Source organism: Seriola dumerili, unplaced genomic scaffold (assembly GCF_002260705.1).
Source record: "Seriola dumerili isolate Sdu_G_001 unplaced genomic scaffold, Sdu_1.0 BDQW01000073.1, whole genome shotgun sequence".
Taxonomy (NCBI): Eukaryota; Metazoa; Chordata; class Actinopteri; order Carangiformes; family Carangidae; genus Seriola; species Seriola dumerili.
Genome location: NW_019174328.1, coordinates 3,648,366 through 3,666,738, shown reverse-complemented (window position 1 = coordinate 3,666,738; position 18,373 = coordinate 3,648,366). Strand labels below are relative to the sequence as shown.

The 18,373-nt window shown below is 40.9% G+C and overlaps 1 protein-coding gene across 3 annotated transcripts in view; it reads left to right on the top strand.

Annotated features, from left to right (window-relative positions):
* Window positions 1-18,373, top strand: part of inpp5a (inositol polyphosphate-5-phosphatase A) — a 137,726-nt gene that overhangs the window by 20,221 nt on the left and 99,132 nt on the right. For all 3 annotated transcript variants that reach the window (XM_022743827.1, XM_022743829.1, XM_022743828.1), the window contains exon 2: window positions 18,137-18,178. In XM_022743827.1, the coding sequence (XP_022599548.1) occupies window positions 18,137-18,178 (42 nt within the window). The remainder of the gene's footprint in view (window positions 1-18,136; window positions 18,179-18,373) is intronic.

Here is an 18,373-nt window from a genome sequence, read left to right as displayed (position 1 = left end):
TTACGTATCTCTCATGATGACCAGTCTACACTCCTTATCCTGTGTGTGTGTGTGTGTATGTGTGTGTGTGTGTGTGTGTGTGTGTGTGTGGCAGTCTCTCTGTGTGCAGTTTCCCCATTTTGTCCTGTCTTATTGTGCGCCTGTATTCAGCTGTAAGGTCATCAGAGAGTGACAGGACTGCCCGGGAGACATGATTAGATATATCAGATGATGTATGGGAGCAGACTGAAGTAAATAGGAATGCGGGTGGTTGCATCTGTAAAACTGATGAGGTGTTTTGTGAGGCCCACTGCGCTGATGTAGCCCGACAGACAGCAAGGACACTGTTGCAGAGAATTAATGCCTGAAAACAGTGAATCATTTTGAGAACAGGAATAGAAGTTTGGCAGGCTGGGAATAAGGTTTTGCAGTCTGCTGTGTCCAAAATTGTTTGCCTTTTGTTCAGGTGCTACTCTCAGTGCCTGCTCACATTGCAGCTCCCACTCATCTATATGATCGAGCAGTATGTGTATGAGGGTCATTTTGGGACTACATGCTGGCTTCAACAATAAGACAGATGTAGGTTTGAACAATACAAAACACAACATATGCTATATTTTTAGTTCGAAGGGATTCACAAAATTATAGAGTGGATATTGTATAATTTACTGTTAGCAGCATGACTCCAGGAGTAGTAACGTTGGTTCACCCCTTGGGTCCAGACTGACATAACTCAATATGTATTTGATGGATTGCCATTAAATTTTGTACAAATATTCATGGACCCCAGAAGATGTATTCTAATAACTTCAATGATCCACTGACATTTCATTTTTAAGGTTGACATTTTTGTTTTTTTAGTGAAATAGCTTGACCACTATCGGATGAGCCATGTAATTTTGTACAAACTTTCTTTCCTCTTGCGCCAGATTGAGATTGACATTTTTTTTTTTAATAGCTTGACAACTATTGGATGGATTGGCATGAATTTCTTTGCAGAGTTGCAGACATTCATGCTCTCCAGAGGACGAATCCTAATGTCTTCGGTGATCACTTGACTTTTTATATGGCAGATCTTTGACTAAGTACGGCCTCACAGAGCTGATAGCATGGCTGTAAGACTCTTAGCCTTGCTTTTCACATAAAGACAAGATTGTGTTGTCACAGTTGACCATGTGCCAGAGATCAAACAACTTAGGCTCCTAAGTGGATTCACTATGCAGAGAAAAAATAGTGTGAAATCAAAAACACTCTTAAGACCTCAAAGTCTTCTTCTCCTTTTGTCTTTCAAATGACCCACATGGCCTCAGGGGTAGTTTTCTAACTCTAAAATAAGTTTTTAACTCCTCACACTGCCAACTATATGACATACTTAAAGCGTCCTCTGAAATGTAGGGTAGCCTCATCACTTTCCCAGCCGTTACTCTGTGATGTCAGTTCATGAGAAAGTTGTGAAACTGGATTGTGAAATTATTCAAGTGTGTTATATGAAGTGTGAACTCTAAACGCCAAAAAAGGAAAATAATAAAGGGAATCTTGTTTGCACTGCTTGCAAGAATGCTGCCAGGGCTGGGCTCAAATAAACAGCAAATTATGAGCAACTTTTACAGAGGGCTTATGTAATAATCATCCTGTTAAGGGGGATCCCACTGGAGTGAACACGAACAGTTTGTGTTCTGATGTCTGTGAAAGCAAATGGAAATTTCTTAAAATATCCAGGGAGGAGCCACAGAGAATATTTTATGCAGGGAAAGAGAAGATGTGAAAGTGAAGGAGGAGAAGGAGTCAGAAGTTCAGCTGCAGGGCTGGGTCATAGCTAACTACTCCGTCGTCTTAATACCACTACTCAAACCTGTGCATACAGTCTAGAGTCTTTAATATGCTCGTCGTGTGTCCCCTATCTTTCGCCGGCCCAGGTTTTAACCACTAAGTGCTGTTGTGGTGTTTCTGGGGCTTGACTCTCCCACTATGGGTCTGGCTGAGGTCCGGGTATGGATTGTGATCTCTACTGTGGAAACCCAGCACCGTCTCCACTCTTTATTTTTGAAGTCCAGTTTTCTGGCACTTTTAGAAGGTCAGTACCGAGGGGAACCATTAAATGAAACGTCTACTTGGGAGTTATGCTCTTGATTTGGACATTGGACATGCTTTTCTGTTAGAGGAGCAGGAGAGAGCCTAGTTTGTCCTGTTTTGGGCTTGCCTGATGAAGTATGATGGATTTAGCCTATTTTAGTGTGACACAGATCCCCATGTTGATCTTTCTGCTCTACATAGTGCACAGTGACAGAAAGAATTGTTGAGGGGCTTCTCTGAGACATTTTAATGGGGTCTTGGTGGAAATGGAAACTGACCCTTCTGTGCACCCCCCCCTGTTGCTCACTTTTTTCCCTCCTCCTCTTTCTTTTCTTTCCGTTCTCACTCTCTTAAGCACTCCCACAGCAGGAAGAATACAATTATAGAGATATCGGGCCCATGCTGAAAACGTGATAGCCTGTGAAATGTCTTCGGCGTCACACAGAGACAATGTTTGTCCTGCCCCAGTGCAAACAGGATGCTGTGTGCAGGAGAGCGGCGTGAGATAAGAACAGACAACGGCGAGAGGGAAAGACCAAAAGAATGGGTAATGAGGGGGCAGAGGACAACATGGACAGAGAGAGGGGGGGGGGGGGGGCAGCGGGAAGATTGATGATGCAGAGATGATCTTGTGACTAAAAGAGCGACAGAAAGGGAGCAGTACAGTTACAGTATCATTAGAATAGTGTGATTCTTGTACAGGAAGTAGAAGGGTACGTGCTACCACCTGAAGGAAACACAGCTTCTACTACAGACACTGTGCTGTCTCTCCTCCTCCTCCTACTCTTAACCATTTCCTGTTGCTTCCTTGCTAGATAGTAGTTCACAATGACTCTGTTTACCAAGGAAATTACTGGTTGATTTGTGTGACAACTCATCATTTTTTTAAGCCCAGTCTGATGAAAGCTCAGGTACACGGCAAAATCGCAGGCTCTGCATGCAGACACCAGCAACATGGATTTGTATTATAGGTGTGATCACGTTATTCTCACACAGAATCAGACTACAGGATGATTATTATCTTCTTCTCGTCTTTTCCACTAAGCCAAAGATTACTGCATTCTCACTTTCCGTGGACTTATCTGCTGCCGTTGAGACACTAATTCAGTGTTATAATGTAGGCCATGTCATTTTTAAAGCGAATCATTTTTATTTCTTCTCACAAAGGAGTTACTTGACTGCGATGAGTTTCTATTTCCAACAACATAAACTCCCAAAATCCTCTTTTTATTAGTTGGATTCCAAAGACATGCTCCACTTTGTCATGACAAATAACTTTAATTATCTTGTTTGGTTAAGACAGTAATTAGAGTAAGTTGTTTGAACGTTTTCATACCAAATAACCACACTGCACCTGTCACACACACTGATTTATGGATGTTTAAATATTAACAGGCCCAGTCTTATTTATCTGCAGACCTCACACCTCTTGGCCCATGCTTTGGACAACACACGCCAAACAGAAAAAACTACAATGAGAGCCACATTGAGTTTATATAAGGAGGGAAACGACTGATCTCACTTACAAGAGATGACATGATTGACATACTCAGACAATAAAAATAGTATAAAAAGCATGTCAATAGCCCAGCAGTCAGTTATTCACATAACCAGATTAAAACCTTTTGCTGTGTTGGGTTTAGGTTTTGCAGTGGCAGGAAGCTTTAAAGATTAACACAGAAAGTCTCCCTTCTGTCGATTGTGTTGAATCAGTACAAGTAATGGTCCCTGCTACCAAGACACAACCTCCACAATCAATATCAGAATCAATTTCAGACTTTCAGACCTTACACACAAAGATGCACACAACTGAAAACCTGCTCCCTATCCCCATCAAACCTTTCCGTGCAGATGCCTCTGGAGATGAAAAACATCTGAGAGACTTTTCAAAGCCTTAGAAAGTAGAGCAGGCTTTTTATGTTGAATCTGTGACAGCCTAATTCTCTCTCTGTCTTTCTTCCGTCGATAAATTATTCATACGTTTCTAAGTATGTCCTTTTTGCAGATTGAATCCTCCTTTTTGAAAGTGTGAGCAGAACCAGTTTGGTCGTGTCCCTCAGGGTGTCCTCAGGCCATCCGAGCTCTGAGGACCTTCAGCTGTAGTTAAGGCAGAGAAGTCACTTTGGAGTTTGTGTACACAGAATTATTAAAAAGAGGCTGTGTACTAATACTAAAGTGTAATGTTTATTGTAACATTCAGTAATGTGTTGCTGGATGTAGTGAGGGAGACATTTGTAGAAGCCACAGTCAACATGGCATTAAACATTGTTTTAAAGCAGAATTTTAAATGATATCTTTAAAAAATATTACATAGCTGGAAACCCAGAAACTAGACCTGCGCACTGAGCTGTTCAACTCAGCTGAGATGCTGAGACCAAAAAATATATGACTCAAAGAACAGAATGGCAGAAACGGGTAAGGCGCACATGCACATTCTAGCTGCAGCTGGCATCTATAGTGTCTGACACCTGTTGTGAAATGCTGCAGGAGTTGTGAGTGTCATGATTGACATATTACAGTTAGTCCTGTGAGAATAATCTGAAGAGCTACGCTTGCTTTGTAAGTGGAGACTGTCTTTACTTTGGAGGACATCTTGACTGTAGCTGCTCACGTTTGATAGTAAATGTAGAAAAATATTTAGAGCTAGTTTTCTGGATTTAGACTGTTGTTCGCTGCTCCTTGTCACGTTTTTTACATGGCTGAAAAAAAAGCAAAATCCTCAACTTATTACAAATGTTGCTGAAGTTTTGATCCAGGGCTGCACAAATATAGTCAAAATCGCAACATGGCCAAGTGAAATATCCAAATTGCAGGAGCTGCAATTTTTTGACGAAGGTAAAATGTGTCACATTGTTGTGCATTGTCAGCACCTTAAGTATTGTGGTAGTTCAGAGACGTCCCGACCTACAAATCATATTCTCCAGATGTAAAGGAACACGTTTGTTTGGTGCGAGACCAAACAAAAATCACATCACCATTTTTATATTTTTTTCAGTGAACAATAAATGACTGAAATCGCACTCGCTATATCTGCCAAAATAATGGCAACATGATTTTTTTGTCATATCTTGCAGCCCTATTTAATCCTTCATATTTAGAAAACTTAATTATATGGGCAGTTGTCTTCTTTAGAGTCACCTGATGCGTCACCTGACTAAGGCCAGAGCGGTGACCCAGAGGACAAAATGTGTGTTCTCGTTGCTGGAGTTTTGATCTTTCAAGACCTAAATAATAGACAAATATGTGAAGTTGTGCCAGAACTCCTGTTCCACTAAATTGAAACTTTGACCATCATCTGCTGAAGTAACTCCCCCAACTGGACTTATTTGTTCTTCACATTGAAAATGAATAACGTCAGTGTCCAGCAGCCCGAGATGTAAATGTATTTGTCATGCAACTTTTAATGGAACTCACAACAGTTCTTCGGAAAGCGACTGATAATAGTGAGAAAGTTATTTATGGAAAGCCATTGGCAAGATTCTGTGCACGATAAATGTTGTGCAGATACAACTCTTTGTTGGGATCCTTGATAATGTGACTCACTCTGCAGCAAAGCTACCGTCTCTCCTCCTGTGGAATTACCCTGTCGGGAGCGAAGTAAACACGAGGATTAACTTTCAGCACTGGATCTGACATAGCTTTTAAGTCTCAGATTGAATGTGTTTTCTGCTCAAAACAATAAGAAACCCTTTTTTGTCTTAGCAGCGGCCCCAGTGAGCTGGTAATGTTTGTGTAGAAAAGCTCAGCTTAGTACATTTTCTCAATAATACATAAAGCTCCCATGCTTCTTTTGCATGAAATACTTTACAGGATATTGGATGAGTGAATAAGATATTCTACTTACAGTGACAGTAACCAGGCCTGAGCAGCATTTTATTACATCTTTCAGTTACTTTTAGATGAGTTGTTTGATTCTTCAGGAACGCGTCTGTGCTTGTGGGAGTCCAGAAGTTTCTCTCATTTTTTAGTACAACTGGAACTTTTCACGGTTAATGAGCTGCTTGACTGGGTGTGTGAAATGTTTTTGAAAAAAATCCACCAGTGTCATTCACTCCTTTGTCACGCCCACTGTGATATCTCTTATTGTGAAAGACAGTTTTGCAGTAGGTAAAGCATGATGACATCGTCTTGACGCTTCCCTCATAACCGTTAAGTTATCCAGTAATTTAACTAAAGCAATGAAATGTACACAGCAGAGTTTATTTCTGAGAACTGGTTCAGCCTTGTGTTTTATCATTTCATATCATTATATCATATCTTTTCCTTGTTTCTCAGGATATGCTTGAGGCAACAAGGCCAAACCTTACTAACTAGAACCAGCTAGTCCTGGGTGAGCCCTTCTAAGTTGCTGATGTGAAAAGCTTCTTATCTCCCTGGGCAACAGCGTTTTTGTGTTTTTATTAGGTCCATAAAAAGCCATAAGACACCATCCAAGATTAAATCAGTCAAGATATCAACGCCTGGAAAATGTAGTGAGTTCGTAAACTATTGTTCTTGTTTATTCTCTGTGGCTTCAATAGCACCAGTTTGTCTTTTCTACTGTATCATGGCCATGAAATGACGCCCATGAAGACCTACTGAATAATAGATATACAGCAAGCAGCCTTCAGCTCTGTGGTCACAGGCAGCTGAATGTGTGGGCCTTCACTGTATGGATAGTCTTTATCTTGATTTGTGACTTGTAATTACAGTGTGGTGGGTGACGGTGGCATCTAAAACAGACACTCCCTTCCTCTCTCTGTAGTTGTACAGCGTTTCCCTCTCTTTCTGTCTCGCATCTTTCATATATAGAGACACAGGGATGCTGGGTTTTTGCGGGAAACATTTGGTGATTTACAGAGTCTCTGGTGTTGCTAAGGTTTTATTTCTTTCCACAGTGATCTTGGAAAACCATTGGCAAGATTGTTTGCATCATAAATATTGTGCAGATACACTCTTTGCTGGGACGTGGATAATGATGAAGAGATAAAACCTTATGTACATAGACATAAATTGGCAAAACTTAATAGGCTTGCACTGAAAGGCATATAAAGAGAGGGAGGAAGGATTGGCTCTGACCAGTCAGTATCCAGAGGGACTAAATCTATTTATTAGATATGAAGTGAGGCTCTTAGTTCAGTTCACACATCAAGTGAAATCAGTTATAATGCATTTCATCAAAAATCAACCAATGTGTTTTTGGGTTTCCTGAGCTCTTCTGCTTTCATCATCACGTGGTTTTTAGTGAAGAACAAAAATATATTTTTTTTCCATTCTAAATCACAAACATCATATTCTTCTGCTATTAAGATTGAGAGTGAAGATATTTCTTTCAGTGGAGAATTTTGGAAGTTGCTGTGGCTTTTTGTTAGTTTGACAGGGCCATGTGAGAGAATTAAGACCAAAGCATTCAGCCATATTTGGAAAGAGGACAAAAATGTGGATCATACTGAGCATATGGGCAGACAGCAAGGAGGCTGATTTTGCTTCAGAGTTTTTGATAACTTTATATGGACGCTGTGAAATTTACACTGTAAATTTAGTCAAACCAGAGCCTCTGTCTCCCATTCAAATACAAACTTTTTGCAGCCACCTCTGAGTTAGTTAAGTAATGTAAAGATACATTTCAATCGCATTATCACTTCCCCAACAGTTTGACAAATCCCCAGTTGATTATTTTTAGGTGTTTTGTGAAGACACGTGAAGTGCTGCAAGTACCTGACCTTTAAACACCCACATGCTTCATTTGGCTGAGTAAAAGTGTAAATGCTAATGTCACATTTTTTAGTAAAATCAATTCTGAAATTCCTGATAGTGATACTTAAACGCTGTGCTCGACCGAGCGACATCTTTTGAGCAGTAATGATGCACGCAGCCTGAAGTCTGCACCTTAAACCCTGAAGATCAGTGGTTTGCAGTAAGCCTAATTTCATAGTACAGTATCTGGATGTATTTGTTATTATACAATACCAGTGGATATGAAATAAATGCAGCATAGGGAAACATTAACATGCAAGATGTACTTTGTTGCAGTTTTAGTTTACTGCCTTGTATCTCTGCAACAAGGACAATGGTTCACATTTGAACATAGTACAGTTTGTGTAATTACTTGAGTGTCACTATTGAATGAAACCAAGCTTCAATCTAAGTGCAGTACATCTAAATTCGCATTGATTTAGGATGTTCTTGCCACCACCCAACAGCAAAATTATAAGTATATAACACTGAGCCTGATGCTGACAAACCCACATTGTGTATGCAAGTCTAAGGCAAAGCCCATAATTGCTTAGTCACACACGTCTGTCATTTGTGCTTTCAGTGGAAATTGCCATATGTTCAAGGTTCCTGTTTATGAGTTCTCACAAAAAGATATTTGAGTGCAATGCAGTGGCTGTGTGCATCATATCGTCGTAGGGAGTTTGCTGTCTGTGTTGAGTAACATGGCAGAGGTGTGAGTGGGAGAGCTCACTACTCAGATAGGAGCATTGCTCTGTCAGTTGCTGGGCTCCATTTACGCCTAGTGTGTATTACACAATACTTCAATACTGTTTTACAGTGAAAGCGATTTCCAAGGTAATTGTACGCTCTGAATTGTCTTAGATGTGAATTGTAAACTGTGGATCTCTTTGTTGTCGACCTTTAGAGAAATTCATGGTGAAATATTTTATCAGTAGAAATAATTGACAGCCTGACAGGCCAAGGCTTCGGTCCGTACTGTACTGCAGTGTGATACCGAGCAAAACCCGAGCCGTTACTGCGCAGCGTCTCCCTCAACAGATACTGTATCAATCCATGTAAAAGGTGTGTGAGCTTTTGAATGGCGTTGTAAGTGTGTGCTGTCGTCTCAGGCGGTGAGGGAAGGGCTTTCGAACCACACGGTTGTGGTTTGCTCTGAGTGTTGTAATTTCCTGTTTTTTGATGACACTTAATCTACACAAATCCCAGCTGATTGCAGCGTTGGTTCACACTAGAAGAGGGCGGGTGTGTGTGTGTGTGTGTGTGAGTGAATATTTTTGAATACTAGTTTTCTGTTTTCCTTTGTTCGCGATTCCACTACTACATTTACACTACAGCTACCGTTCTGTTTATACAGAGTGTATACAGTTTGGCTGCTTCTCTTTTTTTCACTGCTCATATAAAGTATTCTTATAATTGTCACAAGTTAAACAACAGTGTCCGCTCTCAGCCTCCCTCTCTCAGAGCTCCTCCTGTTAGTTCTTCATACAACGAGGATGGGGCATCCCTCTCTGTCTTCAAGTATCTTGAAGACTCATCTCTTCTGAGAGCACCTCCTCTCCTACACCTCTAACACCCAACACCCTCAACTAGCTGTTACTATGCACTTTCGGTGCACTCCTTATTTAACAGGTCTCCTGCTGCACTGAAGCTTTAGTCATGTCCCTCACTTCTGAGTCACTCTGGATAAAAGCGGCTGACAAACAAGTAAACGTGATGTTTTGTACAACTATTCGACATCTTGTGTGTTTTCTCCAGAATCTTTTCACAGCAGATAGATAAGTAGATAACACCCCAAAGCTCCATCATCCATTCTGCATCTTTCTGTCCAGTTTCGAGGTGGAGCTTGAATCTTTTCCCAGCATGCATTGAGTCAAAGGCAGGTAAACAACCCTTGAGACAGCCAGCAAAAACGGAATCAGCAGGTGAACATAAAAGCAAAATAAAACAGAATAGATATGGTGTAGGGAAGTGAGGGGTGGTGATCTTTTTTTCCCAAAGGTATATTCTGGGAATTTGACCCGAGACTAAACTCAAACAAGTCTCTTCTGTAAATGTTAAGTTTCTGAAGTTACTTATACCAGACTTAAAGGAGCGTGTGTCACTGCCAGAGACGGTAGTGACACACACTGTTTTACCCCTGATGTCATGGTGTACTGACACACGCTGGAGTACACTTAGACATCACTGCACCAAGTTGATCATTGGAAGTCAGCAAAAACAAGATTATCAGGGGGATGTTAAGTTGCTCTTTTAGGAGTTCCTCTAGACAGGCAACATAGAATTTGCCAGTTGTATAAAATCGCAATGTTTCTGTCACTGTTTCTATACACCTCTTTTTATAAACATTGCTAATTTGGCCTAAAAAACGCTTGGCTGAGGTGTAACAGTTTGTGTATCATTACAAGTAGAATGCGACAAATTTAAGTGCCATGGAAACAGACTAAAACATAGCTGAAGAGACAAAAACACAAGATGTGTACAGTCATAAGGTGTCTGTAATCTTGCACTTATAAATACATGAAACAGACATGAAAGGAATATTGCTATCATGTTTTCTTTTGTTTGATGTTAAATTGCTGCTCTATTAATTATTCACTCTTGTTGCAGCTTCTGTTTTTACAATAGTTTAATGGCAACTGACTGGGTAATTAGCTCCAGCGTCTGTTTATCTCCATGAACCAACTCCTGATATCCACATCACATTAGTGGATGGAAACACATACACATTAACTCGTACTTCATTTTTTCTGATTTTCTGCACTGTTGGTTAGAATTTGTGCAAAACGTGGATGAGGACTTGACTACAGAGAGGGGGAAGACATGATACTTGTTTAAATGGGGATGCAGTGCACTTTTTTTTTTTTTTTACAGTCTTTCCTTTAAGACATTCTTAATGTTGCACCCGTTTATACACACAAAAAGTGACAGAAGAAGAAGTTGTGAGAAGTTAAAGCCCTCCGTACTTTCTCACCTTCACACAGGTGGGCATCCTTGTCAGGTGTCAGATGCAGCCCCTCTTGAGTCTGATGTTGAAAACCAACTGGGGTTTCAGGCATTTAATGATCTGACAATCACTTAGTTTGAATTATTCTGACGCCTTTATCCTCCTCCATACGTCCTCCATGCCTGCGTCCACAGGGATGAAGACATCTCTCAGGAGCCAGCCTAGGTCTAATTTGGTGTTTCCTCAGTGTGGGTTTGCTCTAATTAATTTCATAATGAGCCTCTTTGATGTGGAGTTACATAAAACACAGAGGGGACACACCTCCGCTGCATCCAGCCTCCACTGAGCAGCTGTGGAGGAGAGTTGTTAGGGAAAGTGACATCGGCAGCAACCTGTTGAAGACCAATCAACCGATTCCCCTGCTGCTTCTCCAGCTGCTCTCCTTCCTCAGATCCCCTCCCTCAGTCAATGGCCTCCATCTAGGCAGGGTATTTTTAGTGAGCTGCCCACTCCCCTGAAAGCCAGTAACCTCCTTACAAACAATCAGTCAACACACACACACAAGCTGCCCCTGCACAAGGAGCTATGCCATGAGGGTTGTAAAAACAAGACTTGACATGAGAAGCCTCTGTTGCATGGCCGCTGCCTCTGCTGTTCATCTAGTTCATTTAGATTATGGTATGGGATCGAGCAGAATTTTGTTAATTGGATACGAGGAAATGAAATCTGCTGATTTTAAGAAGTAATCCTGTAATTCAGTTGAGCCTGGAACAATGTCGAAGCAGTGAAGGGATTCTCTATGAAAAGATGTTGTGAGCTGTGGTTGTACGGGGAATCGTTCCAAGCCTTCCTGGTAGTAAAAGCTGTCACTTATTTATGCTCTCATTTTGCACAGCAAATGAAGTGGTTATAATTTGGAAAAGAAGGATCCCTTTCTTCCTATCATTCCTAGTTTGTCTGCTCAAATTGGACATGATTTACAGAGTATTTGCTTGAAAGTGTGATTTTCATTTGGTTCTCTGAAAGGTTGTTCTGGCAAAGTCACAAGGCATCTAAGTTGTTTTGAATATGGGAGGTGAGACACACTACTTCAGAACAAACATGAGAAGACTAAGCAGAATGCAGAGCTGCCATAGTGCGTTTGGTTTCTTCTTGGCCACCCGCACCAAAACATTAAAGCTGCTATAGTCAATATTTATAGCTGGACAGGTCGTGGTGCAGGGCCGCATCCCCATGTGAGTGAATGATACCGTTGGCCAGCTGAGTGTTGGACTTTTCCCATTGGCCGTTGTTCCTTCAGAATGTGTCCACACTGTCCTGTGAGTGATAGCTGAAATCACAGCACAGCCTTTGTTTTTAATTAATCTGTATCAGTGGTGTTTTTGTCAGATAATGCTGTGGTTATGAAAACAGGATTTTAGCAGCAGAGCAGCAGCATGGAAATAGCTTGGAAGTGACTGCTGGTTAACACGTAGTCTAAATGGGCGGCGTTTCAGTCACTATTTCAAACCTGTTCTGATGTGTGAAAACAGAAGCAGAAAATCAGAAAACATGAGAACAGCTTTATTGGTGATCACAGAGATAAAGAGGGAAGCAAACAAATAAAGCGCTCAAACCAGCTGACACTAAGCTGAATGCAAATATGACACATTGATATCATCTAGTGACATTTAGCCGCTTTTCCAGCAGCTTTAGCTACTTTCCATTGAAAGCAGGTGTTTACAGTAGTTCCACAACAGTTTTAAACCACATCCTAAATTTCATTCATTGACCATACACACTTCCATCGATGTATAGGTTTTGACCTAGTCCTGTTATATTGACAATGGAGTACATGGTGTGTGTGTGTGTGTGAAATCATTGTCACTTTGGTACTGCAGGTGGCAGGCTCATGTATGTTTGACCTGGGGCTGTCCAGCATAAATATGATTTTAAATCATGTGATCATTTGCCACATAGGTCATCTGGACCATAATGGATCACTCCGGTGATTTAGTATTACAGTGCTATAAAAGGAATCAAAGCACTGACTTTTAGTCTCTAGTATGACTCAAGCTCCTTACACTGGATTCTACACTTCCCATATTACAATTTACATAAACTCCCACGTATTTCTGTATGTAACTCATCATTAGATTTATTTCCTCAGATTTGACAAAGCTCCTCCAGAGTCGTGTAAGTTCTCCATTTTCAAAGGTGGAGTAGTTCTCCTAGTGACAGAACTTCATGTGCAAAATTGGTGCAGTGCCGCTTAAATCTAAAGTGATGTTTAATTTATTAAATTGTAATGAAGCATGCTGAAAATCTTCCTCCCCTCTGCTGTATTTTGTGTAGTATTGAGTATTGGCACTGAATTTCAGCATTCAGCAGCGTCCATTCAGAAATGTTGTTCATCAGCCCACATCATTCAAACCAGTGTGTCGGACACTCCAGATAAAAGCATCCACCACACGCCTTTCATGCACGTTACATGTTAACATGTCCTTGAAGGAAACTTGAGGACGTGTGCTGAAGGTCGCTCTATTTTCAGCCATGTGTCTCATTTGCTTTAGACTGACGTCCACGTGTACGTGTGTCAGATGGAGATGGAAAGACAGAACTACATTAGAGCTATACTCTACTTGGTTTATAAGTTGTACCTCAAATGCAGCTTTTTTTGTGCTAGACCTGTGTGTGTCTGGCATTAGTGCCAGGTGTAACCAAGCAACCGTTGCTTTTTTAAGGCTCCTCATCTCCACTCCACTTCTTTTCAATTATGGAGGTTGCATGCTGCAGAGCAAAGTTTTTATAGCAGCGTTTTTCTAACCCCATGCCCGTGTGGTCTGAGAAAGTGAGAGCTGAGCACACTTGCAGGGAATGGGAGAGTAGCCCGATTGTTGAGTAGGATGAAGCAAAATAACAGCCAGTGGCGACGGGAGGATGGACAAACTTAGAGATCAGCAGAATCCAATGAAAATAATAATATTGTAGCTGAATATGAGGCTAAAAGAAAACAGGGAGAGGATTAGTTGGAGTATGTGCAGTAGGTGGAGAAGGAGGAACCTCATGTTGTGGCCATGTGTTCCCAGAAGATCGCCACAGGGGTCTTTAACGGGACGGGCCTTGACGTAAATTCCCCTCCAGTCTCAGTTTAAACAGCCTGCTGTAATACCAAGGTGGGTGGGTGGGGTGCTGCTGTACTCTTAGCCAAAGAATGCCTCACTGAGGAGCCATAAGGGGAAGAACACTTGAGGCCATAACCTCTGAGGCTCTGTGGCAGCCTCAAGGTCGTGACCTCTGCTTAACCCACAGTCATCTTACTGTTTTCATCCAGCACAGCCACAAACATGGTTATGCTAAATTAAAGCTAAAGAAGGATGGTTATCAGTTTACACCTTGCAAGAAGTTGTTAGCATTTTGAGCATAGCAAACATGCTGATACAGATTAGAGAAGATAGTGTGTTGCTTTCTTTTGCAGCTGCACTTTGTCAGGTCACTCAAATCACAAATAAAAAAATGAGTTAAAAAAACCCACATTTGTCTACTGGTGTCTAGTCATACAGATACTTTTGCTTTTGTCTTGTATCTGAAACCTAAGTCGTCCATCCCAACAGACTTTAGTGTAGAATCCAGTGAGACTATTCATGTGGTAGAAGGTAGTTTGAATAAGAATTGAAATTATAACAGGAAATACCTGCCTTGCTCGACACTATTAAGGGCAAGTGAATATTACATTTATTAATATATTTAAATATGTGTTACAATATTTTTTGTGATATAGGAATCAACAGAGTCTTACATGTTGATGTATCTACACATAATATTGTGCAACATGAAAAAATCAGTCCAAGGTCATTCACATTGTAGAATTTCAATGCAATGCCACTTTTGGGCAGCATGGCCCAGGTGCTTTGCATGGTATTTGTTAAATTCAAAAACTGAGCATTTGCAATCAGCAAATATCTTGTAACAAGATAGTGATACCTCCTCTCAATAACCCATAGAAAGTGTAATGATGCCATGTAAGTGATAAAAGCATAAAGAAGGCTTGGGTAGGTAGGTTTGTGTTCAAAGCAAATTCTGGACACAGGGCAGGTTTTATTATTCCTGTATTTTGTCCGTAATTGATGCTTTTTTGATGTGCTCATCAAGAATACGAGGACAGTACCTTTTTAATGATTGGGAGGTTAGATAGATTTCCTATGAAAACCCAATCTGAGTCGCTCAGTTCCCCTTGCTGTCTGAGAAGTAGGCCATCGGCTGAGAAAACAGAGGCATGAGCAAAGAAGAGAGAGGAGGTGGAGAGAACTAAGCGAGTGAAAGTGCCAGCGGAGGAAGAGGAGGTGTATGTTGAGGAGAGGCTGGGGAGGTTTTGGGTTTATTTTTACCTTTTCCAGCAGTATAGCCCCACTTCCTAATTAACTGCCAATTAACTTCTGATAAGCCGAGGGCCGGTGGCAAAGTGCCATGGCTACAGATATAGCCTCGGTTTGTCCTCCCTTCCCTTCTGCTATTAGCCCACTTTCTCTCCAGGGCTCAGGTCTCCAAGGGCCCCTCTCAGCCACCGAGGCAAGGCCAACATCTGCTCCCCAGAATCATCATACGTCTCCACTTCACACCAGAGCTGGGTCAGCCTAAAACTGCGCGCTCTAGAAAAGCTCTGGACGAATTTGTACATGACCAAGCTGCTGTGGCTGTTTTCTTTCCACTCTTCTGCTCCATGTCAAGTTGATCTAGGACACGTATTCCCCAGATGAGATACTTTAAGACTTGTTTATAAAACTGTCAACAGTATGGTTTTATTGCCTCATTACCATGGTCACCCCTCCGTCAAGCTGGTGTCTGCTGAGTGTTTTTTTTTTTTTTTTTTTCACGCAAAGTCCACCGGTGCACTTGCAGGGTGATTTTGGAGAGATTCAATTCATCGCTCTTGCAGCCTCTGTGCTGCTGAGTGTGTGTGTGATACAAGTGTGATGCACAGGAAACCTTTGAAATAGCAGTGAGCGTGGCTAACAGTGGTCCTGGGAGAAACAACCAATGGAAAGAGCTAAAAATATCTGAATGATTTGTCAAGGGCTGTCATGAATGGTACTATCACTGGAATCCACACTTCACAGGATTCAGGATCTGAATCTCAGACACACACAGAAGCGTGTTTCAAATGTGTTTTTGGCGCGGCCAACTCACACACCCTCTGTGATGACAGCAACCCAAAAAGGCACTGAACAGTAAAACAGCAGCAACTTGCACCGACTGTTTCAGTCTGACCTGTAAATGTAAACTTGTGTCTGTGTTTTTTTACCAGGATGATCAGGTGGCAACTTTCTGCTTCGAACTTTTCTGTTCCTCTGTGTGTCTGTCTCCATCTCACTCTCTTTTTCTCTTCCCTCATTCATGTGACTAATGACAAGGTCCAGTGCTTATGTCCTTATATAGACCTATGCTCTGTCTGATCTGGCTGAGGCCGAGACGCACACACACGCACACACACACATACACAGGCATATACAGCCACAACCACACACAGACACACACTTGCTAGGTCTTGAGATGTTTAGGTTCCCCTGAAAATGTCAACGTCTATCAGGGAGAAGCTCTTGACCACATTTATTAATCTGTGAGTGCATTAATGTTATATGTGTGCAAAGTGCAGGTGCACTATTTTTAGTTCAAACATTCTGGGCATCACAGGAATAATTTGCAGTGGTAACTTGTTTCCCTAAAATACATTAACATAAATAAATAAATAAGTAGTTTCTTAATATTATTTCTTAATAATTCAGCATTTTGAGAAGTACACTTATTTTTCTTTCTGAGACTTAGAGGTGGAGATTGATACTATTCATGACTGATTGTTAACTACAGAGCTAGAGCTAGAAGGCTGGTTAGCTTAGCATAGCATGAAGACTGCAAGTGTGGAGAAACCACTAGCCTAGATTCTAGCTATGTGCTACCAGCACCTCTGAAGCCCAGTTAATACTTAACTGTAGTTGTATCTTATTGGACATATAAATGTAAAAACAGAAATTTGTAGTTAATCAAGAAGTAGTTATATAGTTATATATTTATATAATAGTTATAGATTGTAACTCCCCAAAAAAGGGAGGTATTTTAAACGTTGCAGAGAGCTAAATTAGTTGTTTCCCCATTTCCAGTCTTAATGCTAAGCTAGGCTAATTGATCTGATGGATAGTGAAAAACACTTTTCTCAAAGTGTTGAAATGTTTCTTTAATAAACATTAACATTTCTACTACTGCTCGTCTACAGTTGGGATTTGATGTTGTTTGGCAGCTTTCAGATCTTGTATACAATGAATATAAATGATGTGTTTTATAATTAATGTGTATTTAGATCTGACTAAAGTAGAATGACGGAGGTAAACGTCCTTTTTTGGTTCAGTGACGTCCAATGTCACTTAATCAAATATCAGCTGTTTATCAAGTTGATGTTACTACTGATTTAAATCCTTGAACCACAGTGAGACATTTTGAAAGATTTCCATGTAAAGACAAAATTTCAGAGAAAAACAATAATAGGAATGTTTTTAGATAGGGTTGTCATGGTGATCAGGTATTTGGTGTGCTTCGTGCCCTGATGCCGTCCGCGGTTACTGCACCTACTTCTGTAATATATTAGGGCTTTGTTACAGATACCGACAGAGCCTGCTGATCCCTTGTGTATTCTTATTATAGTCTTGTCTCACACACACACACACACACACACACACGCACACACACACACTGAGCTGTTCACCAGACCTAGTTATCGACATAAGGAGATCTCTCCTTAAATGGTAGACTGCCCATGGCCCTGTTTCCACTGCATGAACCAAATGAAGTCCAGGTCTGGGAATAGCCTTTTAAAGTGGAGGAGAGAGACAGAGACAGACACACAGAGAGAGAGAGAGAGAGAGAGAGAGAGGAAAAGCAGGTGAGAGTAAGAGACAGAGATGGCAAGAGGCTTGACAATGGAGAACATGATTTGTGACGCTGAGGGAAAGATAACTGAAACTGGAGTGAGGCAACTTCCTGTCAGTAAACGTATGGACAATAGCACATGGTTGTACATACAGTATATTAGATGAAAAAAAAAAAAATATATATATATATATATATATATGGTGTATGTGTATACCCCTTTCATCCCTTAGTCAAACACCAACATGTTTGTTGTTAATCAAGAGAAGTTTTACAAATTGTATTTGAGAAAATGAGTCACTTAAGACATCAAGCATCATAGTTGACTCTAACAAGACCTTATCCAGATGTCAGTTTGGTATGTTTTTTTCTGATTGGCAAGTTATGTGCCAGAGTGCGTCAAATCCAGCATTTGATGAAGTTAAAACACACACTTTGACCCACACTGAGTCTGTGATGTTGTCAGGAAATACTGTTAATGATGTCGCTCACGGCTCATCTTCTTTTCTTTTTTTTCTCTTCCAGCCTGAAAATCTACAGAAAACTTGGCTGAGGGAGTTTTACCAGGTAAGTGATTCAGTATACAAACATGTAATGATGTTAATCCAACAAGTAACATGTTACTGTTTGGGCTACTAATGTAGGTCATTCTCAGCTGTAACTGCTGCAGTGGTGCCTATGCAGTAATGTTTTATTAAGGTCCTTGGTAGAGTGACGTCTTAGCTCTTGGGTGCAGTCAGTATCATAATGTGTTTTAATGTG